Here is a 24,742-nt window from a genome sequence, read left to right as displayed (position 1 = left end):
TCTTTTTATCATCTCATTCTCCTGAAGGGAGCCCATTTGGCTTCTAAGACTTTCACATTGCATACGAGGGACTAGACTCTAGAGCCTACAAATGAACAGTTTTCATTATCAAATGACATGAACGTTTGATTAATGACTTATTGCAGTTTTTAACTTTTTATGGCCAAAAACCCAATTCCAAAATATCACATATTCCATCTTGTGCCTAAACAAAACAATGAAAAGACAAACTTAGCTTAAAAACATCGATCGTGAGAACCACAAAAGATTGAAGTTATTTTAAAAGCACCCACACACTGAGGGGTAACAAGTTTTGATTTCCCCAGAGAAAACGTCTTTCAGACTCGCACAAATCAGTAATAACCCAGTTGCTAATTCGCTCAAAAATGTCGGTCTCGAATTTTCTCCCTTTCACGCGACTCCGAAACTGCTTGGTCATCTTTGTCATCATCGGCCTCCATCATCTTTGTAACCATCATGGTCACCCTGGGGCTCGAGATCATCATGTGGCCTTGTAGCCTTGGTGGTCGTAAGGTCATAATGTCCTCGCTCATTGTCCTCTGGATGCCCATATCCGTGCCTAGACTCAACATTATCATACACCTCATGGTTATGGTCAGGCTCATGACCATATCCTTTGTCCCCTTCACCATGGAAGCCTCTTTCATGCTTCAGCTTGCTATGGTCATATTCCGACTCCTTGTCATAAGATCTTCCACGGTCATGATCACGCTCACGTTCCCGGTCTCTACCTCTGTCTTGATCCCTTTCATAGTCATGACCATGGTCCCGATCTCGATCTCGACCATGATCGCATTCCCTATCATCACGCCCACGGTTCCGATCCCTGTCCCTATTCCTATCACGGTCTCTATGGTGTCTTTCTTCCCTTGCATCTCGATCTCTTGTTCTATCATGGGATCGTTCACGTTTTCGATCTCTTCCTCTGTCACGAGATTTCTCCCTCTCCCTGTAACATTGTTTTTCAAATAAATACAACAAAACTAATTCCATCATTCTTTTTCTATCAATAAAAAGTAAGATACGCTGAAAAGCAAAAGACAAATCAGATTTTGGGAAAAGGCTAGGTCAAACACAAGGTAGACCACCTAAAATGATTCGCCTTACCGTTCAGCATGACGATCTTCTCGGGCCCTTGGCTCCTCAGACCTAGGTCTAGGTGCTGAACCTATCTGCTGTTGCTCTCTGGGAAAATTATTGAAAAGTTAATGGAATATGCAAGTAGCAAAAATAACAAATAAATATAAACTATGACATACCCGCTCAGATTAATAAAGAAACAGGAATCAATAACCAATCATGATTTCACACTACATATAGTTTGGTAATACAAGAACCATCCATCTCTTTGAAGCTTCTATTTGCCATACGCCACATCACACTACCTAGTTTTTCATTTTTTTTTCCTTTTTTGATTGTTGACTTTCATAGAGTTCTATTAGATTCTGGTACAAATACAGTGCCCGGCACCACCCAAACTACATTGCATAGACAACCCCGCAATACTTTTTCTTCAATTACATCGCACTTTAGATGGTTCCCCAATGCATTTGAGCCCCACTGACCTCTTTCTTGCTAATGTGTCTGTCGTGTCATCATCCATATGAATGTAGCTCTCAGTGCCCATCTAAGCATTTTATTTCCCTTATGTTATGCCTGCGTGTTAGAATTAGAATAAGGACAGCTGGCTTGACTTATGCCCACGTGGCAGTTAGTTACAAACCACTTGTACAACTTGGGCCAATTAGTTGCAACTTGTAAGTCGGTTACCCACCAACCCAAATGTATTTATACTTCATTTCCTTATCAGTTAATGCAAGAAAATACGTGCATTCAGCCTCCCTGTCTCTGCGATGAACTTACGACATTTGCGATAAGGCTATGAACCCTGCCTCTGTTTTCTCTGTTTTTACATGGTATCAAAGCCTGTAATCCCTTCCGCTGCTACTACCTTTTGCAGCTGAAACAAGCTGTAATTCCCTCCTGGTTCATCCCCTTTGTTCTCATCATTATCAAAACCTGTCGTTGCTTCCAGCTGTGACGGCCATGGAATCTGATCCAAGCTCTCCTTACTACCTATACCCATCCGACAACCCAGGAAGCATTCTTGTATCCTTTCACTTGACCGGAGATAATTTTTCGACATGGCAGCGAGCCATGAGAAATGCACTGAGAGACAAGAACAAATACCGGTTCGTGGACGGATCTTTGCCACGGCCAGCAAGAACATCACCGGACGAAGATGCTTGGTTAAAGGTAATTCGATGGTGGTTTCTTGGCTGTATAATTCTTTGAGGAAAGAACTCCATGAGTGTAGCCTTCATTGACTCAGCTTCTGAGATCTGGAAGGGGTTAGAGGAGAGATTTGCATAGAGCAACATCCCACGGATCCATCAGTTGAAATGGGACTTGGCAATGCTACAACAAGGAGACCTAATCGTAGCCGGTTATTTCACCAGAGTAAGGGTTATGGGATGAACTCGGATGCCTCACCGATCTGCCTCAGTGTACCTGCGGAGCTTTGAAACAATTCATTGTGGATCGTGATAAAGAAAAACTCCACCAATTCTTGATGGGTTTGAATGAATCTTTCAACATCATCCGATCAAACATTCTGGGATCGGATCCACTGCCGAGTTTGAACAAGGCATATTCGCTTGTGATCCAAGAAGAACGGCTCCAGATGTTTATCTCCCTTCGAGGACCGCCCAACCTTGAAGTTGCTACATTGAACAGTGTATCAAGATCCAACCCTCGAGAATCCGAGAATTGCAATCGTTCTAAGTACGTTTGTGATCATTGCAAGAAAGCTGGGCACACAAGGGAACGATGCTACAAGCTTGTGGGTTACCCTGCCGGATGGGAGAAAGGCAGATCAAATCGTTTTACAAAGTCTGACAAGACCCCCCAACTGAGTTCATGTGCCAATGCAGACACCAATGATGACGAATCACCTATTGCTGGGCTGAGCATCTAGCAATATAACCAACTAATGGGCCTGTTGAGCAGAGAGAACCATGAATCAGCTGCACATGTAAACCTTTCTGGTAAGCACTCCAATATTTCCATTGGATGGATCCTAGATAGTGGTGCTTCTGACCATATGGCTTCTATTACATCATTATCTAACCGCACTCAACTGCAATCTTCCAAACCAATTCATCTTCCAAATGGGACTGCTACAACTGCGTCTCATTACAAAATTGTGAATCTTGGACCGAAACTGGTCATCAATCATGTTTTGCATGTCCCAAAATTCCACTGCAATTTACTCTCTATTAGCAAACTTACAAAGGAGCTGCAATGTGCTGTTCTGTTCTTTCCTTCATTCTATGTTCTCCAGGACCTTGCCTCTCGGACTGTGATTGGGATGGGTAAACTTGTGGACGGGCTGTATTACTTTACCAATATTGGATTTGTAGATAGTTCTGTTGCGCTCACTACAACCTCGAATAATGACCAAAAGCTTTGAAATAGACAACTTGGACATGCCTCTTCAAATCGCCTTTCCCTCATCCGAGAGATTCTGACCCTTCCTCAAACCAGCTGCTGCAACGCATGCCACAGGGCCACAGTCCAAATTACCATTTCCGGTTCAACAGTCTCAGGTTGCTCAACCCTTTGATCTGGTACATTGCGATTTATGGGGAGGATACAAGCGCACATTATTTTCTTACCATCGTTGATGATCATACTAGATGTGCTTGGACTTATCTTTTGAAATTTAAATCTGAAGTTGTTCGTCATCTCATATCCTTTTGTGCTATGGTAAAAAGGCAATATGGCCATTCCTTTCAACAAATTCGATCGGATAATGGCAAGGAATTTTCTCTGTTCCTCTCCTCAATTACTTCACTAAATAGGGCAAAATCCAGCAACATTCTTGCATAGCAAGCCCTCAGCAAAGCGGTGTTGTAGAGCGCAAACACCGTCACCTGCTAGAAATCGCCCATGCATTACGATTCCAAGCTTCACTACCTATCACATTCTGGGGTGAATGTCTGCTCACGGCCACATATATCATTAATTGGCTACCAACGCCGTTTCTTTCAGGTAAATCACCATCAGAAGTGCTACTACAACAATTACCAAGTTACAACCACATGCGAGTGTTTGGCTGTCTCTGTTATGCAAAAGTACAACCCAAACCTCATGACAAATTCTCTAGCAAGGCAAGACGCTATGTGTTTGTTGGGTATGCATTTGGTCAAAAAGGGTATCGTGTGTTTGATATAGACATTGGGCACACGTTTACCTTGCGGGATGTCATATTTTATGAAGATCAATTCCCATTTCAAACTTCATAACCAACATCAGCCACTCCTATCATACCATTGCCTACATCCGACCATGATTCCACTATATCACCTGATCCATTGGTTCATGACATGCATGAATCATACCATTGCCTACATCCGACCATGATTCGACTATATCACCTGATCCATTGGTTCACGACATGCATGAGGCACCACCAATCACAAGCACACCCGTTGGCAGCCCAGAAACAACCGTTGAAGAAAATAACCAAGTTCTCACTCAACCTGGCCCACGACTGTTAGACAGTTTCGTATGCCCTTAGCTTCAATCAAATTGATGCACTTTATGAGTTTATTGTAAATGAATAAAAGTGCATATTTGATTCATGTTCCCTTGGTATGTTTCTGTGTAATACCCTTAAACTGGACACTTAATGAGACTCGTGTTAGTTTAAAATGTTCACAGCCAGTGGGTCGGTCTGGGGAGACCTATCCTGACAAGACTGACACTGTGGTGCCACCAAGTCGGTTGGGGTGGCTTGTCTCAGCTACCGGGGTGAGACCCTAGGCACATACAATGTGGGATTAATTGAATCTTTGAATTGGACCAGATTTCCAGTATTGCCCTGGACCTTGGAGATTGATGGGCAAAACTGGAAAGTTACACCCGACCCCTAGACTCGATTATGATACTATACTAGGTGTCGGATTGGGCTGTCTTTGATATACCAATCAGTGAGATCCTTAGCGGGGGTCAAAACCTGGGTATGTTGGGACAGTCTGAGAATTCATCTGAGTGGGTGATCATAGTGATAGGATCAGCCCCTTTGTCGGACAAAGGTAATGATCGGGGGTGCACTCTCACTGATGGAAACCAAGACTGCCGTCAGCCGATTTCAATCGTTGAGATTTGTTTTGCAAAATATATTTTATATGAGATATAAAAAGTATATATATTATGGTTTTGAAATGTTTGCAAAAGGTTTTAATTCCCGGGATCCATACTTGAGAGAGTGCAACACTATTCCTTACAACCGAGGGAGAGGTCCTCTCTTGTCGGGCAGTGTATGATCATTATGGGCTGAGAGGTTAAGTGTAAGGCCATTGAGGATAATACCTGATGGGCTAATCTTGCATCTGCCCACAGTCCCTGGGTGTTACAAGGTGGCTTGGCCCAGGGACCACTTAGGGTAAGTGTTGGGCCCATAGAGCCCATCTGATGGGTTTCAGGGGGTGCACTGTCCATAACAGTGTACTCGGTCAGGCCTTGTAACAAAGGCTGGGCTGAACCCATGTGGCTGATGTGTAGATCAATGTTTGGGTCCCACGCCTTACAAGGAAGCCCAACTGGGCAGTAGTTTGGAAGGTTTAATGAATACATAACCCTAAATGGGCCTTAAGCCCATTTCGAACTGGGCTAATTTGATTAGTCTTTAAGGGGCGAATTCTGAGATAAGATCAGCTGATAGGATTGGGCCCACACCCTATCCACTCAGAGAGTCCAAGATCTAAATGAGATTTAGATTTGGAAACTTCCTAATTAGATTAGGAATTGGCTGATCTAATCTGCAGATAAGATAAGGTTTATCCCTTATCTTAAAGGGACTTCTAATCCAGATATGATTTGGGTTAGCAACTCCTAATGGGATTAGGAGCTGATCCCTTTAAGTCTATAAAAGGAAGAGGGGGCGGCAGCCTTTAGACACACAATCACCAGCAACAGTCTTGTCTTCAGAGCTGAGATCACAGAGGAGAGAATTCTACACCCTGCAAATTCTCTCTAGCCGCCTCCTTCCTGCAGTCGCCGCCTATAGCAGTTCGATCTCCATTGCTTGGGAGAAATCAAGATCAGATCTTGATTCCAATCTTTTGGAGAAAAGATTGGTAGGAGTTGTATTCACTAGCCGCCCAGGTGATTCTTGGGAAGAATCAAGTTTTTAGGAAGGACACTACTGATTCTGTTCCACCCTACACTGCGCCATCTTCAGTGGGAGCAGATTTTGGTTTCTACCTTGGGCGTGAACACCTCCGTTGAGAGATATTATTTCTCTATATCAGGTATTATCTCTCTCTCCTCCTTTTGGTTCAGATCTTGTTCAGTTTATGGTTCAAGAATGATCATTGAAAATATGATTTTCTAAATAGGGAATTCGATTCTCAGTTGAAGGGAAAGAAAAAATTTTGAAATTCGCCCCCCCCCCCTTTTATTCCGCAATCTTGGGCGTCCATATGATGGTTTCCTATCCCTTCAGACCGCATAGACCTCGACAAGTATCCACCCGTTTGCGCTCATACGACTACCAACTTCCACCATCTCTTGCTAACGCGGTCACCAGCCCGGGTGCCTGCCTGGCTACAATTTCCTCAAAAGTAGAATCGTCTTCCTTTACTGAGGCTGTCAATGATCATAAATGGCGATAGGTAATGGCAACCGAAATTGAAGCACTTGAGCGCAACAACACATGGACACTTGTGAACTTACCACCTGGAAAGAAAGCCATAGGCTCAAAATGGGTCTACAAGATCAAATTGAGAGTTGATGGCAACATTGAGAGATACAAGGCCCGTTTGGTAGCAAAAGGTTATAATCAAGTCGAGGGGCTTGACTACCACAACATCTCCGTGCCTGTAGCAAAGATTGTTACTATTCGTTGCCTGATCGAAGTGGCAATTGCCAAATGTTGGGAACTTCATCATCTGAATGTAAACAATGCATCCCTCCACAGTGAACTCCAAGAAGATGTTTACATGCGCATCCCTCTTGGATTTGCCAAAGATGGGGATCAACGAGTTTGTAAACTCCAAAAATCCTTATATGGCCTCAAACAAGCTTCACGGATGTGGTTCCAAAAATTTATTCACGCGCTATTGGGTGCAAGCTTGACCCAATCAATGGCAGACTATTCATTTTTTACAAGCAAACAAGATAACTCCTTTATTGCAGTCCTTGTGTATGTGGATGACCTCATCATCACAGGAAATGATCCAAGCCGTATTGCTTCCCTCAAATCTTACCTCAATGAGTGTTTCAGCATCAAGGATCTTGGACCCTTAACATATTTTTTGGTCATTGAGGTGGCTCGTTCAAACTCAAGTGTTTTCCTAAGTCAGCATAAACATGTCGTTGACATTTTGAATGAAACAGGGATGCACAAATGCAAACCATGTTCAACTCCCATGGAACAGCAACGACACTTCAATAATGATGCCAATCCACTCCTCTCAAATCCAACTCAATACAGGCGCTTGGTGGGCCGCCTTCCATACCTTATGGCCACGAGACCTGATCTTAGCTTCGCAGTAAATCAGCTCAGTCAATTCATGCAAGATCCATGAGAAGAGCACCTCCAGGCTGCTTTACGGGTGGTCAGATATCTCAAATCCACCTCCCATCATAGCATCTTTATCCCATCTACTAATGATTTTGTGGTTCAGATCTTCTGTGGTTCCGACTGGGCTAGTTGTTCACTTACCCGACGCTCCACAACGGGTTATATCATAATGCTTGGACAGTTTCCAATCTCTTGGAAGACCAAGAAACAACACACTGTCGTGATCCTTTGTAGAGGCCAAGTATCGAGCCATGGCGGTCACAACATCATAACTCATTTGGCTTAAACGAGTTTTTGCAAATCTAACAATTCACATCACAACACCCATGGAATTACACTGCGATAAACAAGCTGCTCTCCACATCGCTGCCAATCCAGTTTTCCATGAATGCACAAAACACATAGATATTGACTGCCATTTTGTCCGAAAGCAAATTCAAAGTAACGAGATCAAAACTTTCTGCATCAATAGCAACAATCAACCAACAGATCTCCTAACCAAAGCTCTAGGGGTGTCAACATTTCAAAACCTCGTTCTCAAGTTTGGCGTTATGTATTCTCACGCTCCAACATGAGGGGAGGGTGTTAGAATTAGAATAAGGACAGCTGGCTTGGCTTACACTCACGTGGTAGTTAGTTACAAACCACTTGTACCACTTGGACCAATTAGTTGCAACTTGTAAGTCGGTTAACCACCGACCCAAATGTATTTATACCTCATTTCCTTATCAATTAATGCAAGAAAATGCGTGCATTCAGCCTCCCTATCTCTGCGATGAACTTACAACATTTGCGATAAGGCTACGAACCCTGTCTCTATTTTCTCTGTTTTTACAATGCGACACCATAATCCGGGATTGTTGTGCTTTAGCCATCTAATAACAGTTCTTGAGTCTCTATAATGAAATTAGTGTAGTTAAGAGCTCTGCTCAACTTCAATGCATGTATAGTGTCAATAATTTTTCTGATCAATAATGATAAATTTTATTAAACTTCAAATAGAAGGAATTACATCAAGGAGGAAAATTCTCCACCATAAGAAACTTTATATTTTTGCCCAAAATATTTGTTGTCTTGTAGTCCCTTGTTTAGCCAATGTGTTCGCCATCCCATTGGCTGTTCTTACCCATCTAAAGACAAAAGGTAACATTCGTCCCCCTTGCTAAGGATTCTATTTCAGACTGTATGCCTGCATTCTGCAAGCCCATGGGATTTGGGTACTATTCCTTGTCCATGAGATAACCGCTTTTTTTTTCTTTTGATAAATAGTCCATGAGATAACCGCTTGTGAATCCCCTTCCACTTCCAAGTTAAGAAACTCAAACTGCTTAGCGAATTTTAGACCCTGAAGAAGACTAGACAACTCTGCTGTCACTGCATCACCATTGACTACAGGTCCTGAACATAATGTATAGTGTCAATAATTATGCCTTTACTGAATTATCATGGCCAACAGGACCAGAGTATATGGTCAAAACCACTCCCACATGATTCCTGAAGACTCCTACTACCGAGTACCGACAATCCTGGATTATCCGGTCAGCATCCATCAAAATTAAGTTCTGTGTAATTTAATGGTGTGGTGGAGACCAGTTAAATAGCATTGTGTTATTCAATGGAGATGAAGATGCAATCTGTTGTCATCCCCCAATTATATCATCCACTTTGTCCCAATAGGCCACTTTAACCATTATGTTTAAAATGAAAGCTTATTTTGAATGGTTCTCCCCCTTGAAGATTCTAATCTCTTTCTCCCCTAATTGACCATGGCACGGTGGCCCTAGTGCACCTCACCGATAATTTACACCTTATCTTCTTAGGGTTGAAAAACTGTGCTAAAAGACTTTCTAGGTCGGTTTGAGAAGACCACTTATATCCAAAAAAGTCAAAAAAGAAAAAAAAAAAAAAAAGAAATGCTCCCAGAAGAAGTATAGGGATGGGAGATTACCAGGTGAAACGTAGTTTCGCCACTTGCTGTACATAAGAAACAAATGGAAGGAGACAAGCACCAATTAGGCCTCCTCTTTTGTAGGACCTCACAGGCATTGAAATTATGATGAAAACCTCTCAATAAATATAAAATGCCTTGATCTTTTATGGGGCAGGTCCAAATCATATAGCCCTAACCAGGAAAGCCCTAAAGAGTGTGACAGAAGGGAGCAGAGATTAGAAAAAGGAAACACAAGAGCACAAGAGAAGATCCCAAATGAACAAGAGACCAAATTCTACTGTCAGGCATGGAAGCATCCAAGTAAATGCCTTCTGAGAGGGAGATGAGTTCCAAATCTGCAGTTGTTTTACTAGGGATAACTTTGGCTGTTGGGGGCCACAACATCCTATGTTGTTGAGAGCGTTTTTGGACTGGACATGTTAATCCATTCACGCCCATGTCTAACTTTTTGGTCAAAAGAAAATAGGAGCAATTACTATTTTACCCCACTCTCATGGTAACGTGGCATTTCTAAGAACATTCTCAACAGCATAGGCTGTTGGCCCCCAATAGTCCAAGTTTTTTCGTTTTACCAAGTCCTCTTCTTAACCCCCAATCCTAGATTGGCATAGAGTTGTGTGATGATTAGGCATTAAGAAACAGTTAAATTTTTGTTCAAAGACAAGGCATAAATATTAGGGAACTCCCTTTCAAGGTTGATTCCCCTACCACAAATCCTCCCAAAGTCTAGTTCTAGTCCCATCTAAAACACCATGACAGACCCGAGTCAGGAAGGAGAGAGGGCTGAACTTGATTTTCTAAGGGAAACTAAAGATACCCTTTGAATCTCCTTAGCATCCCACCACACAACTTATAACAAACACAATATGGACCATCTCCTTCGACCTTATGGTTGACCTACACCATCCACAAGCATCCTAAAAGTAGAATTCTACTTTTAGGGAAAAAGGGTTAGATTGGGTGGGTCAGACCCACCAAGCCATGGGAAATAAGACCAATGTATAGAGGCTTTATGGAGAAAAGGTGGTGCACTAAAACTGTCCTTTGTCCTTTCTACATCCATCCAATTCCCACATTGATCCCCCCTCATTTGTAATTTGATAATATTGATCTCAGAAAGATATGACTTAAAACAAAATGATTTATGTAACATTTCACAAAAATGTCTCTGACATTCCAAGTAATCTAAAGTTACTTCTACCATTGTTTGACCTCTTCCAAGCTGGGGTTGTACACATGCATATATAGAGAGGAAGTTTGTTCTTTACTAACCTCAATTTGTTGTACAATGCCTTGTATACTTTCATTAATAACAGAGACACTGGGGTGGAAGTAAAAAAGAAATGATTTTAGCACCTATATGACACTGAGCAGAACAGAATGGCGAAATAGGATTCATGCAGCCAATTCCACATTGTTGGGACAATGCTTAGATGATGATGACATGGAAGCCCTAATATCTGTTTTATTAATTAACAGATTCCCCAAAAAAACAAAAAGAAATATTAGTTAATAGAGAACCATAATGTACCTCGAGATGCCATACCAATGGGTGCCACAAATACCTAGAATTTCCACAAAATTAGAAACCTGGGTATGAGCTAATAATGCATGTCGACTAATTTAACTAATGTATTTCCATTTTAAGTTTATCCCATAATATACATCAAGAGAGTCAGAACACTAGACATCTTAAGTCTCTTTGGGACAATACAACAGAACTACTGTATTGAAGCTATTACCTGCCAGAATGCTTTTGATTAACTTCTTCACCTCCAACCCTGGTTGATCCAAGTCCCCCACCTAATCTGCGAGGTCTCCAATTTGGAACAGTTCTACCACGTTCAACATCCACAAGCACCCTTCTGTTGTCAACCTTCCTTCCATCAGCTTTTTTGTATGCAGCTGCATGATACATAGCAAATTGACTTTATCATAACAAAAGTAATGCATGAGCAGGTCAATGGAGAAGATCCTTCAAGATAGAAGCAAAAAATCTCATGTTCGAAGAGATGAGAATCAAGGGGAAGGTAAGCCTGAAGGTAAGGGAAGCGAAAAAGGGTACAGTATTGCTGGAAGGATTAGAAGTGATCGAGTGGCTAAGAGAGTTCATAGCTGGAGCCTGTTCAAAAGGTAAGCAGATAAACTGGCAGGATTTTAGTACATTAGAAGGGAGAAGATATGTTGTTGAATGTAAGAGGAATAGAAAAGGTTTCTTCATAGCTTTGGCTGAACTTTTTGGTAAGGGACGAAGGCAACTGCTGTGTCTACCAGCAGGAAAACAGAACCAAGGTTGGGGGGAAGTTGACTGATTGCTCAAAGAGTTCTTAGTCCAAAGAGTAGCAAATGATAAAAAAGCCTCCATAAGGGAGGAGAAGGCATATCTCAGCAACAACAGGATAGAACAAGGGCCAGTGGTCATGGCAAAAACAAAAGGCCAATGCAGAATGGTGGGAGGTCTAGAGAGAGAGGAGTGGGATAGTAAGTTTGTGATACAAGCCAAGGAAAAGGTTAATGATTGGAGGAGGGTAGCTGATTTACTGGCAACCAGGTTGAAGCTGAAGAGTGTCTTCATAGTAACCCCCTTTGATAGCTGTAAAGCCATCCTAGATCCATTAGAGAATGATTTGGAAATATCAGCTATCAATGTTCAGGCTGATTTCAGATCATTCAGTCTTTAAATGGAATCCAACATCCAACTCCAAGGATTTTTTTGTCGAAGATGGTGTGGTGGTGCGTGTAATAGGCTTGCCATTTCATCTATGGAAACAAGAAATAGCAGAGTATATAGCTGTATTGTGTGGAGGAATCTTGAAAGGAGCTTTCTGGGGTGATCTTTACTCAGTAGCAATCCTGTTAAGTGGTGTGAAGCCAGAAGACATTCCACGAAAGATAGAGGTACAAACAAAGGGGAGCTTTGTCTCTATGTGGTTAGCTTCCTCCATTGAAGTAGGGTTGTGGAAGGAGGCTCGTATGGTAGGAGGGGAGAAGGAGGAAGAAGCACTACGTGGACCTGTGAGATTGGTTAATTCAAATGGGAATGAATGTTTCACTAAAAAGGGCCGACAAGTTCTGGGAAGCCAAAAAGTTTTGGGGCAGTTGAAAGGTCAAACCTGGAGAAAGCAAGATAAGGATATGACAAATGGCAGATCCTTTGCACAGGTGGTGTTAGGGGAAACAGACAAAAACTTACCATTGGTGAAAGGGAGAGGGCTGAACAAGCAACCTCAGACAGGGAAGGTTGCTGGCTCGACCAATAAAACAGGGGGGTGTGACTTTTTAAGAGGTCACGTGGGATGAAAAGAATTAGAAAATGGGCCCAATCAAGTGGATCCCTTTTGTGGTGGGCCGAAGAAGGCAACTCAAGTAAAGGTCTTAAAGTTGGGTTCCTATAATCTTGAGCCCAAGGCCCATTACAAGACAGTTGGGCCGAGGGACACTTTAAGTAAGCACGTGACTGGGAGGAGGGATGAGCTGATAGACGAGACTAAGCATCTATCTTCTTCTACCCCGACTCCCTCCTTCGATCGAACAGATCGGGCACAAAATCTCAAGACTCTCAGTCTCGAGGCTCTCTACATTGGGTTCCATCCAACTTGGCGAACCGTCTTTCACCAGATAGGCGCAACCCGAGATACATGAAGCCTAGTGATTTGGACAAAACAGGGTCTGAAGATTGGTTCTGTGAACAAAACAGCAGTGACGATTCTGATACAGACGAAATGTTAAGTTTGGGAAGTCTGTCTCCGAAAAGCAACAATGAGTTACTTGAAATAAAAAGTTTGCATACAAAGTTGTTGTTTTTAGAGGAAGGGACTGAAAAAGTAGGTGGTAGGAAGACTAGAAACGGTGAAGAAAATGGTTCTAAAGTTGTGAAAACTCCTCCCTTCGTCGAGGGAGTTGACCCTGAGTCTAATGAATTACAGGATGTTGGTGGAAAGGGACAAGAATCGGCCGTGAGGATGGATGTGGGTATTCCAGTGTCGGAAACACAAAGAAAGGTTTTCCAAGTGGGTAGGTCGTCAGGAAGTGATTCTTTCACTATGTCTACTTCACAACCTTGTCCAAAAAAGGGAAAGGCCTTAAAACCATTTGCCGCCTGTCAGCACTTCAATTCCAGTGTTTCTAGTCCAACCCCCGTCCTACCAAGTATGGGTGTCAATTCTTTTATAAGTACCGACTTGTTTGCTATGCCTGCAACAGATATCCCAGCTTCCCATCCAGGAGGTTCTGATGCAAGAGAGAGGGTGATAGTGGAAGAAGGAGAGAGGGTGATAGTGGAAGGAGAGAGGGGGAAGCGGACAGAATTTGGGAGCTGATTTGTACAATGATGAAGGGAAAAAAAAAAGGAAGGACTCTTAGACAGATGTTATAGCCAAAATAAGTGTGAGCAAGGTCAAATTCTTCCTCAGACATTGGCTGGAAAGGATGGAGAAAAGAAAAAGGATGATCATTATATTAGGAAGGGGGGAAAAAAGGAATAAATAAGAAAAAAAGATCTGAAGTGGAAAGGCTAATTTCAGACATTGAGGGGGATTTAGAATTCAGTGGTAGAGGAGATAGGAGAAAGGGCCTAAAATGAGGAGACTATGGCCTTTTCATGGGTTTTTTGTTATGTTGTCTCGATGAAAATTATTAGCTGGAATGTAAGAGGGTTAGGGAGTGCAAGAAAGAGAAGGGTGATCAAAGACCTACTCCGAAGGGAAAAACCTGATATTGTGTTGTTACAAGAATCCAAAATGATGGAATTAGATGGGAGATGGGTGAAGAGTTTTTTGGGGATCTAGAGGTTTAGGTTGGAGCTTGTCTCCTTCTTGGGGAGCCTCGGGGGGGATTGTAACACTATGGAGGGAGGATGTGGTGGAAGTAGTGGAAGAATTGATAGGCAAATTCTCAGTTTCCATTAAGTGTAAGAATGTAGAGAATGGGTGTATATGGGTCTTAACCAATGTTTATGGCCCTAATTCCTATAGAGAGAGGAATGAGATGTGGGAGGAACTATATGCAATCAAGGGGCTATGGGATGGTCCTTGGTGCTTGGGCGAGGGTTTTAATGTGATTAGATTCTCTGATGAAACCAATAATCCCCAACAGGAAATTTTAACAAGCATGAGGAAATTTAATGGTTTTATTGAAGAATGTGAATTGAAGGAAATACCTCTGTTGCAAGCCAGTTACACTTGGTCCAACCTTCAGGAAACCCCTTTGTGTTCGAAGCTGGACAGATTCTTATTTAACCTTGCCTGGGAGAATAGTTTGGAAAACTTGGTTGCTAGAGCATTACCCAGGGTCACCTCCGATCACTGTCCTATCCAAATAGGTACTAAGTCATTTTCTATAGGACCTAAACCTTTTAGATTCGAAAATATGTGGCTCACCCATCCAGATTTTGTGAGAAAAGTGAAGGAATGGTGGGGTGAGGAAGAGAGGGGGGTAAGATGGAAGGGGATCAAGTTCCATAAGAAATTAAAAAGGCTGAGAGCCAAAATAAAAGAGCGGAATAGAGATCAATTTGGTAGAATCGATGAGCAAAAATTGTGCCTAATTTCTCTCATAAAGAACTTGGATGTAAAGGAATCTTAAAATGGGCTGACCGAGGAGAACAGAGTGTTAAGGAAACAATTGAAAAAGGATTCGAAAGAGGTGTCATTGAGGGAAAAAATCAGTTGGAGACAAAAATATAGACACATGTGGATTAAGGAAGGCGATGGGAACACAAGATTCTTCCATGATTTGGCAAATGGAAGACAAAGAAAGAATCTTGTGACTAAGCTAGAGATAGGAGAGTAGGTAATTACCAACCAGGATGACAAAGCCAGAAAATTTGTGGACCACTTAAAATCGATTTATAGAAGACCTTTGAGTGGGAGAGCAGTCATGGAAAGGGTGGATTGGCCAAGAATTGAGGATGGAGTGGCAAGGTGGCTGGAAAGGGATTTCAAGGAAGAAGAGATTAAGAAAGTTGTTTTTCTAATGGATAGATCCAAGGCTCCAAGTCTAGATGGCTTTACGATGGGCTTTTATTAAGACTGTTGGGAGGTGGTGAAAGAGGATTTAGTTGAAGTCTTTAAGGAATTTGCAAGCAATCACACTATAAGCCCTGGAATTAATGCCACCTTTTTGGCCCTGATACCTAAGAAGATTGATGCCAACCACCCAAAAGATTTTAGGCCTATTAGTTTAGTGACAAGCATCTATAAAATTCTGGCTAAAGTGCTCTCATTGAGGATCAAAATAGTCATCCCTTCTATCATTAGTGAAACACAGGGGGCTTTCATTCAAGGGCGACAAATAACAGATCAAATCTTAATTGCGAATGAGTGTGTGGAGGAAATGAAAAGGTCTAGTAAGAGAGGATTCATTTGTAAATTGGATCTTGAAAAGGCCTATGATTTGGTGGACTCGAAGTTTCTATTAGAGGTTATGCAAAGTTGTGGGTTTGGGGACAAATGGTGTAATTGGATCTTTGGGTGTATTAGTACTTGTCATTATTCTATTCTGGTAAATGGTATGGTGAGGGACTTTTTTCCAGCTTGCAGGGGTGTCAGGCAAGGGTTGGAGAATATGCCATTAAGGGTTGGAGAAGATGCCATTAAGGGTTGGAGAATAGGAGAGAATAGGAGACACCAAGTTCCTGTCACCCACCTTCAGTTTGCAAATGACCTAATGATCTTTTGTGAAGGAGGTCTTAGCGAAAAGGTAGCAAACCTAAAGGAGGCTAATAAAAGGTTTTGAAAGTATCTCTAACTTGAGAATAAATCTGGAAAAGAGCTACATAGCGGGTATAAATTTGGAGGTAGGGGAGGTCGAGGCTATTGTGGAGTGTCTTGAGTGTTCCACTTCTATTTGGCCTATGTCATATTTAGGGCTTCCTTTAGGGGCAAATCCTAGGAAGAGTAGATTTTGGACCCCAGTGATAGAAAAGTTTGAGAAGAGATTAGCCTCATGGAAGAGGAATTATATCTCTTTAGGAGGGAGAATTACCCTAATATGAGCTACCTTGGCTAACTTACCTACCTATTATTTGTCTGCTTTTAGGATACCGGTTAGAGAAGCTAGGAAACTAGAGAAGTTGATGAGAGATTTCTTATAGGAACCGGGACAAGAAAAAAAGGATCACTTGGTTAATTGGGAAATTGTGTGCAGAAGTAAAGAAGAGGGGGGTTTGGGACTTGGGAGGGTAACTAGAAAAATTCAAACCCTGTTAGGGAAAAAATGGTTATGGCGATGGCCTTTGGAAAGAGAGAGATTGTGGCATGAGGTGGTGGGAAGCATTCATGGGAGGTCAGAGAATGGATGGGATGCTGGTGTATCGAGGCAAGTGACCTAGCAGCACCTTGGAAGGCTATTCACAACACCCTTCCTCAATTCCTCAATTTTATCAGGTATGAAGTTTGTTCTAGCAACTCTGTCCTTTTTTGGGAGGATATTTGGGTAGGAGACACACCGTTAAAGGATTTGTTCCCTTTGCTTTTTTCTATTTCTTTGTACAAAAAAGAGGTGGTCTCAAAATTTGTCTCACCTTTGGGAACACCCTTAGATCCTACTTGGGATTTTGTGTTTCGTAGAGGTATTAGGGATGATGAAATTGATTCTCTTTCTGCTTTGCTTGGTTGTCTTAATCAGGTTTGTTTGGATCCCTCCAAGCCAGATAAGAGGGTTTGGACTCCTAGACCCAATGAAACCTTCACTTGTGCTACTTTCTTCAAGTCCATCTCTCAACTTTCTACTCACCAACCCTTTCCATCAAAAGAAATTTGGTGTAGGCCAATTCCCCCCAAAATTATGGCAGCTTGTTGGGAAATATTCCATGGGAAAGTTAACACTTTAGATAACCTACAAAAGAGAAGACCTTTCCTCTGTATTTCTCCTAATTGGTGTATCCTCTGTAGAGTTCACGGTGAGGATTGTTACCATTTATTAATATCTTGTCCCTTTTTTGGAGACCTTTGGGCTTGGCTACTTTCGTTGTTTGGGGGTAGTTGGAGTCTACCAGCAGAATTTCACATGCTCTTCAACCATTCTACCTTTTATTGGCCTACAAAAATAGGGAGAATTATGTGGAGATGTGCTCGTGCTGCTTTGATTTTGACTCTTTGGGAAGAAAGAAATCTTAGAATCTTTCAAGAAAAGGAAAGGAGCAACCAAGATTTGAAAGACTATGTGTTAAATAGGGCAATACATTGGCTGAAGACCTTGGAAATCTTTCATCAATTCTCCTTTAATGACCTTTGGAGAAATTGGTCAGCAGTAGCGAGGTGTTCATCTCTAAAGGACAAATCAATTACAAACTGATCTCCTCCAAAGTTGAACTTTGATGGAAGTAGCATGGGTAATCCAGGTTTATCCGGAATGGGGGGTGCTTTGAGAAATACGAAGGGAGAGATTTTGTTGCTTTAGTCAGGTCCCTTAGGATTTGGGAACTCCATCAGGGCAGAACTCTTAGTTGTTGTACAAGGGGTGCAATTTGCAAACCAGCTAGGTGTACAACAACTAATAATTTAGGGGGACTCCAAAGTGGTGGTGGGTTGGTTGAAAAATTCTGAAGAGGCTTTGTGGCGATACAAGAATGAAATGAAGAAATTTAGGTGGTTGACAAGGAATATGTTGGTCACTGTACAGTGGGTGGGGAGATCAGCAAATACTTTGTCAGATATGTTAGCTAAGCAAGGGGTAAATAGGGAAGAATTATTTTGGGCTCAGTTGTGATTCTTGTTTTTCTTTCCTAGTTTACTTGTAAAATTCAAGGAGGGGCTGCAGCTCGCACCTCTCACTGGGATGATGTATGAACTCACTCTAAATTTGTTTCTGAATCAATAAATTTATTATTATTCATCAAAAAAAAGAGAGCATATGACAGACTTTTCATATCCCGGGTATGCATATACTCAATAAAGGCGTAGCCTCTAGGCTTGTTTGTCACTTTATCAGTAACCATCCGAACCTGAGATTTTCACAGAAAAAGCCAAATCAACAACCTTTTGCAAATAATAATTTAATCTGAACCATAAAATTGCAACAAACAAGAGAATAAAAACCAAGTGGTTTGGCCACTTTGCAAAAGATATGATTTAGAACATAAAACATATTTCAAATACTAAATCTAAATAATCTAAATGGCACATCAGACAGGCGCTATGCCTAATTAGCCGTGCTCACCTTTTAAGGTGTACAGCTTCACCACCATTGCTAGAGTAGCAGAAAAAAACTGATGTGGCCAGTTTACCCAGTTGTGAAACAGATTTACCATCTCCTTACCAAGGAATAAAACTTTAACATAGCAAAATAATTATGAATAACATAGAAAATACCAGATATCTTCTGAACTGCTAAGAGATTTTTTTTCTTTTTTTTTTTATTTGATAAGAACTGCCGAGAGATTTTCGATGTCCTTTAGTCAAAATAAAATCTTCAGTGGCAAGAAGAATGCAAGAGAGAATAAAAATATCAGAAAAGATACACTCCTAACTTTTTATACACAGTTCAGAAAAAGAAGGAAAATGAGTTTCTTCTTTTATAGCTCGAAAATAAAATCCAAAAGGCAAGATGCATCATTATCCTGCTCGCCTTTAAGGTTTACAGCATCGCCATGCATGATGCAGCTCCGTCATTGTGATTGGATTGGCAGAAAATAAAAGTGTATGCACAAACCAGTTGTGAAACAGATAACACCCCGGATAAGGATAGATAAAACAAACCATAATGCCATTAGTGGCAAGTCTACCTGTTTTTACCCGACTCAAGCTGATCCAACATCGACGATTTTGAACAATGCCAAGTAAACTCCATTTTGAATTTGAAAATTAAAAAAAGGTGTGGTACAATTATCGCTAGCCACCCTCACCTTTATAATGTTTTTCTTCAAAATCCATGATACAACACCATTCTTGCAATTAAGTTGGCCAAAATGATGCTCTGACTCAATAATACCAACTAGAAAATAGCTTATATACTTACTGAAATGATGCTCAGACCCAATAATACCAACTAGAAAATAGCTGAAATACTTACCATTCGTCAAATTAGGACAGATATGAAAGAAAAAATAGAGAAAATCAACATTGTTTGATTTTAAATATATATATCATTGCCCACCTTAAGAGTAAAAATGAACCTCCTGAGTCAAATAAAGATGAACATATCGAGCTATGGCATACAATTTTTTCCCAGGAATTTTGAAATCTTGAAATTTAAGATGAAAGTTAAGAACTTCTAAGTACACAAAACCAGTTAGTTTTGATACCACTGAATCTCTTACCGAAGTCAAAAGGCAATAACCTGAGTCCCCAACAGGGATGCTCTAAAATACCTACCCGCTTGATCGGCCCATAAGCTTCAAACTCCCTTTTGATTCTGTGCTCAGTTGTCTCATAATTCTGCAATAGAACCATTATACTTGCAAGTCATTCCAAGCAGAGAGAAACTTAAATAGCATTTAAAATTGCCCCTTTAAAGCCTTTCTATAGCTTCCTAAATAGGAATGCCATTCTCTGCATTTCATTGGCATTTGATAATTGGGATATGCAGGTGCTTCTAGCAGGAGTCATTTTTAGCCCAGAAGCCAAAAGAAGCTCCTTCCTTTCTTAATCAGTTAGAAGCTCTTTCATTTATACATGTAGAAATTGAAAATTTAATATTAATTCTAAATATCCAAAACACCATTTTTATCCTACTAAGTTTTAAAAAAAATCAAGTTATCAATATACCCCTTAGATTTCTCTTCATATCTGGAGCTATCTTTTGCATAAAGACCACCAGATGTCTTCACTATTAAGAAAGTTCCAGAATATAGTTGCAATCCTTCTAATAAAATTTTTAAATGATCTGTGTAGTTCTCAATTCTTTTGCCATATTTAAAATCTACTTACATCAGGAAAAAAATATCTTCACCACTTAGATGTTCTTCCTTCTATAGGTACTTCCAGAACATGCTTTTCTAGAAATATTTTCATCTAAGAGGCAAGCCTGAAGATCAACTTAAGTATGAACATGAAATATGATAACACATAGAAAGAGACTACTCACAAGCTTTGCAACAAATAGTGTCTTGTATGGATCTCCCGATATATTTGGATCACTATTAGGATCATCTGCATAAAAGGAAAAAAAATTAGTTTTATATGTATGTAATAATTTAATACTAAACATAAATGGAAGGAGGCCATATCACATTTTTTAAGCTCTTCAGCAGCATTTGCAGCCCCGTTTTCAAGCCGTAACTTGTGAATTCTAGCCCTTCTTTCTTCCTGTTTCCATAAAGTTCATATACCATGGATGACATAAACTATTACAGGGAATCAGACAAGAAACCAATAAGGCAAGACATTTCACTTGCCAAAAATTCAATATACTCCACAACCACAAGAAAATGAAGCATAAACATTCCTGAACAAGGGATTAGTGTGAGTTTTGTGCTTTCATCATTAAAGAAGAGGCCGCATCTCATGCCTCTTCTTAGGCTGTTTGTATGCTCACTGTTTCACTATTAATAACAATTTTATTCATTTATCAGAAAAAAAAATTCCTGAACAAGGGAATAAATATAAGCAAAAAAAAGGCATAAAGCTTGGTTCAATCTCATTTGAACAGTAGTTAGTACCTGGAAATTTGTTAATTTTGCTAATTTATTAAAGGACTGCCTCTTGAATAATCAAAATCAAAGCAGTTAAACGACTGGACTGATCTTGACCATCCATTAATTGCTTTATGTGAATGAAACAATTTACAGGAAATATTTAATATGCTAATAATAGGTTCTTATTGTCAACCTAAAGGCATAATACTCAGCAGCTGGCACAACCAAGAGTTATCATATCAACTGCAAATGGTTATCATCCAATCAGAGTACCAATGTTTCAATTCCACCTATTGCACCTTAAAATTGGAAACTGCTAATCATGTCATAGGCTATGAAACTGCAACGCCAACTTCTCTTTTACTCTTCTTTTTTCGTAGAGTGATTAACTGATCATTGCCTAATTTGCTCAAATATTACCTTTAAATCAGTATTCTGTAATACAGAAGTCTTCTTGACAAAGGAGGTGCTAGACATTTCCAGACCAAAGGAGGTGTAGATGAATTGAAGCATTTTCTTGACAAAATATGTTCAAGAAGGCCACAGGGAGAGAAGTTCATCAGCATTGCAGTTTTTTTTTTATATATTTGAAAAGTTAATTTTTACCAATATATAAGAAAAGTTTAAAGCACCCCAAAGAGAGGGATGATGTGTGACCTCCCTTTGAAACCAACCACGCACTAGAAACAAAGCATTACAAGGTTGCCCAATACAGATGTTCCCTCAATACCCCTTGTTTAGCAAGATGATCAACCATAGCATTTGCTGACCTGCTCACCCAATGTGAGCTAACAATTATGTTACTTGTCAACCAGCTTGCCTTCTTTAGGAAATCCTTCTAGCACCAAGTGACTGAGCTCAGGTCTATCAACCAACCCACAACAACCTTAGAATCTCCTTCACTTACAAGATGCTCAACTCCTAGTTGATTTGCTATCTGAATACCCTGTAGAGCTACCAATAGTTCAGCCCTGATTGAGTCTCCTATTCCCACTGGACCAGAGTACGAGGCTAAGATGTTGCTATCCTTATATCTCAAAATCCCTCCTATGCTTGAGGGGACAGAGTTTCCCTGAAGGATGGGGATACTCAAATTGCAACATCCATGGATACCTAGGAGCCCTATCAATCTTGCAGGATTGATACCCAAAAAGGCTAGGGAAGTTGTGTATAATAAATGTGCCCTCTACTTATTTATGAAGGCATTGAAGATGGTTTACCCATTTAGTGACAACACCAAGAAAAAGGAAACTTCCAAACCCCTAGCCTGGGATCAAATCTTGCCTTTATCATCAAGCTACCAGTGGCTGACCAATTAGCTTTATAGTAAAGCATATCCCACAATTACCCTCTTGTTAAATACAACAAAGACTGCACAATTACTCTCAATGTTGCTAATAGATTTTGACATTCAATTAGTTTATTAAATACTTATAACCTTCTTGCTTGATGTATAAAACTAGGGAATAACCTAGAGTTTAGGTATTTTCTTTGTCAAATTCCATCACCTAGGAGACACTTAGGCTGACACCTACACTACAAGGCACTCCACTATCACCTAGAACCACCAATACACCTTGACAACTATGTAACGTATACAATTCATAGCTCTGCAAGCAAGTAATTAATTAATCTTCTCACCTCGCATGTGAAAGCCAAAGAAACCATATTAACACTAACCATGAATCATGAAGCAGTCATCAAATGAAACAACATCCATACCAGGCCTATAGGAGTGAAATATTGACCATCACCAAAGAAGGATTTAAAAATAAAGGATATTAACCGTGCAAACATAAAGATTAAGTCACCCATAAAGTAAGACTGCCTACTCCCAAATAAGAACCCAAGAATCTAAATTTATAGTACATCTGGAGGACGAAATCCCTGTTCAGACAATACTAACTTACTGTAGCTTCAGCCTTTTGGACAGGAGGAGCATATTCAGGGTCTCCTGGCTCAGCAAAGTTACTCACAAATTGTGCCATTCCTTGACAAAAAGAAAAAAATAAATAAAACTTAGCATTATATTAAACAATCAGTATGAAAACAATAATCAACACTTCGAGGTTTAAACAATATAGACCTGTATATGGAGGGCATTTTCTTTTCTCTGCAGGTGGTTTGTGCTCCAAAGGAGGTCGAGGCTCAAAAAGCTTCAAAAGGTTAAATGTAAGGCCAGTTGGATGGCTCTGTCCAATCTGTATAAAGAAACATGGCAGCGATTAAAACTCCACTTAAGTAAATAAGCTTTCTTATTAAGATGAAGCATAAAACTACAACAAAGTGTTCATTAAAAAAAAAAGAGCATAACCATAGTTAATGGTTATGTTTGATTAGTTTAGGCTCTCTTTAACTATTACAGTAGATATGGATTTAGATAGGGAGATAAGGAGAGAAAGCTACAGATCAAGGAAAGACATTGTCATAACCATAGTTAATGGGAAAGAACAAGGAAACGAAGGAAACTAAATAGAGACTAACCAGCAAATGATCTTCAAAAAGAAAAAAAAAAAAAATCCCCTACCCCCTGGTCACTAAGAAATGGAGGTGTGTTCAGCCTTGGACATTAACAATGATTCAGACAGAGATGGTCAACGTCAATCATACATTTTAAGCTGAGAAATTAACAGATGATACCACTCGCAAATCCATCGGCTCCTAAACTAGGGCTCCAAAGCGCGATAACTTCTACTACAGGATATGCACTGGGATGAACAAAAACGAATACCAGTTTCAATTGCAGAACGGTTGCGCGGTTCTGGGCTTTCGCGCGCGCCTGCACCGCGGCGTCTCTATTGTTGCGCATGAACGCATCATTGTAGTCTCCCATCTTTCGGAGGCCTGATCAGACCACCAAAGTAGAGTTTTGTTCTATTTTCCCGTTAGCCGAAGTCGCGGGGAGCTATGAGAAGTCCGGCAAAATCTGTATATGTGCCGACTAGACCTGTTCATGGCCCGGTCCGGGCCGGGATCGGGCCGGGCTTTCACTCTGTATTAACAGGATTTTTAAAGGCCCGAACCCGAACCCGGCCCGACCATCGGGCCTACAATTTGGGCCCGAGCCCGGCCCTCATAAAAAGCCTGAAGCCTGGACCTGGGCCCGAACCCGAAATTTAGCGCATATCGTTAGCGGCTGAATAGAGAGAGATTATAAAGAAAATAATAAAAAATGTATATATTAAATTATAAATATATATTTTAATAAATATTATATTATTTATATATTTTATATAATATATAAAATACATATTATATATTTTATAAAATATATAATGCTGAGTCGGGCCAGGATTTTTTGACAAATCTCCAGCCCGACTCGAAACATAGTCAGGCTTATTGTGTTAGGCCTACGGGCCTAATTACATGACCAAGCCCGACCGAGGTGCAGGCCAGGCTGGGCCGGGCCATCGGGCTACCCAACCCATGAACAGGTCTAGTGCCGACTACCGAGGAGTGTTTACAGTTCGATTAACCGAATCGTCCAAATAATTTTGAAACTGAATTGAATCAACCGATTAACCGGTTAACCAATTCGATTCTTTGGTTTTTTATATTTATAATATATGGGGAAAATTCCTAATCAGTACCGAACTTTAAAATG

The 24,742-nt window shown here is 40.6% G+C and overlaps 1 protein-coding gene across 2 annotated transcripts; it reads right to left on the bottom strand.

The window, feature by feature from the left end:
* Positions 1 to 124: 124 nt before the first annotated feature.
* U1-70K (U1 small nuclear ribonucleoprotein-70K) lies at positions 125 to 24,059 on the bottom strand. 2 transcript variants are annotated; one of them, XM_088980174.1, is made up of 10 exons: positions 23,870 to 24,059; positions 23,225 to 23,339; positions 23,049 to 23,128; positions 20,734 to 20,809; positions 20,589 to 20,653; positions 19,877 to 19,939; positions 18,426 to 18,507; positions 11,306 to 11,468; positions 1,129 to 1,206; positions 125 to 970 (listed from the first exon to the last, which is right to left on the bottom strand). In XM_088980174.1, the coding sequence occupies exons 1-10, from the start codon at positions 23,969 to 23,971 to the stop codon at positions 448 to 450; spliced, it is 1,347 nt and encodes a 448-aa protein (XP_088836300.1). In that variant the 5' UTR covers positions 23,972 to 24,059; the 3' UTR covers positions 125 to 447. The 2 variants fall into 2 exon arrangements, with proteins under 2 accessions (XP_088836300.1, XP_088836305.1); XM_088980179.1 differs by having other exon boundaries at positions 23,666 to 23,972.
* Positions 24,060 to 24,742: the final 683 nt, after the last annotated feature.

Source organism: Nelumbo lutea, chromosome 1 (genome assembly GCF_056320005.1).
Source record: "Nelumbo lutea isolate HS-2025 chromosome 1, American lotus-T2T, whole genome shotgun sequence".
Lineage (NCBI taxonomy): Eukaryota > Viridiplantae > Streptophyta > Magnoliopsida > Proteales > Nelumbonaceae > Nelumbo > Nelumbo lutea.
The sequence above is the reverse complement of the archived record's forward strand: the minus strand, read 5'-3'. Positions and strand labels throughout refer to the sequence as shown.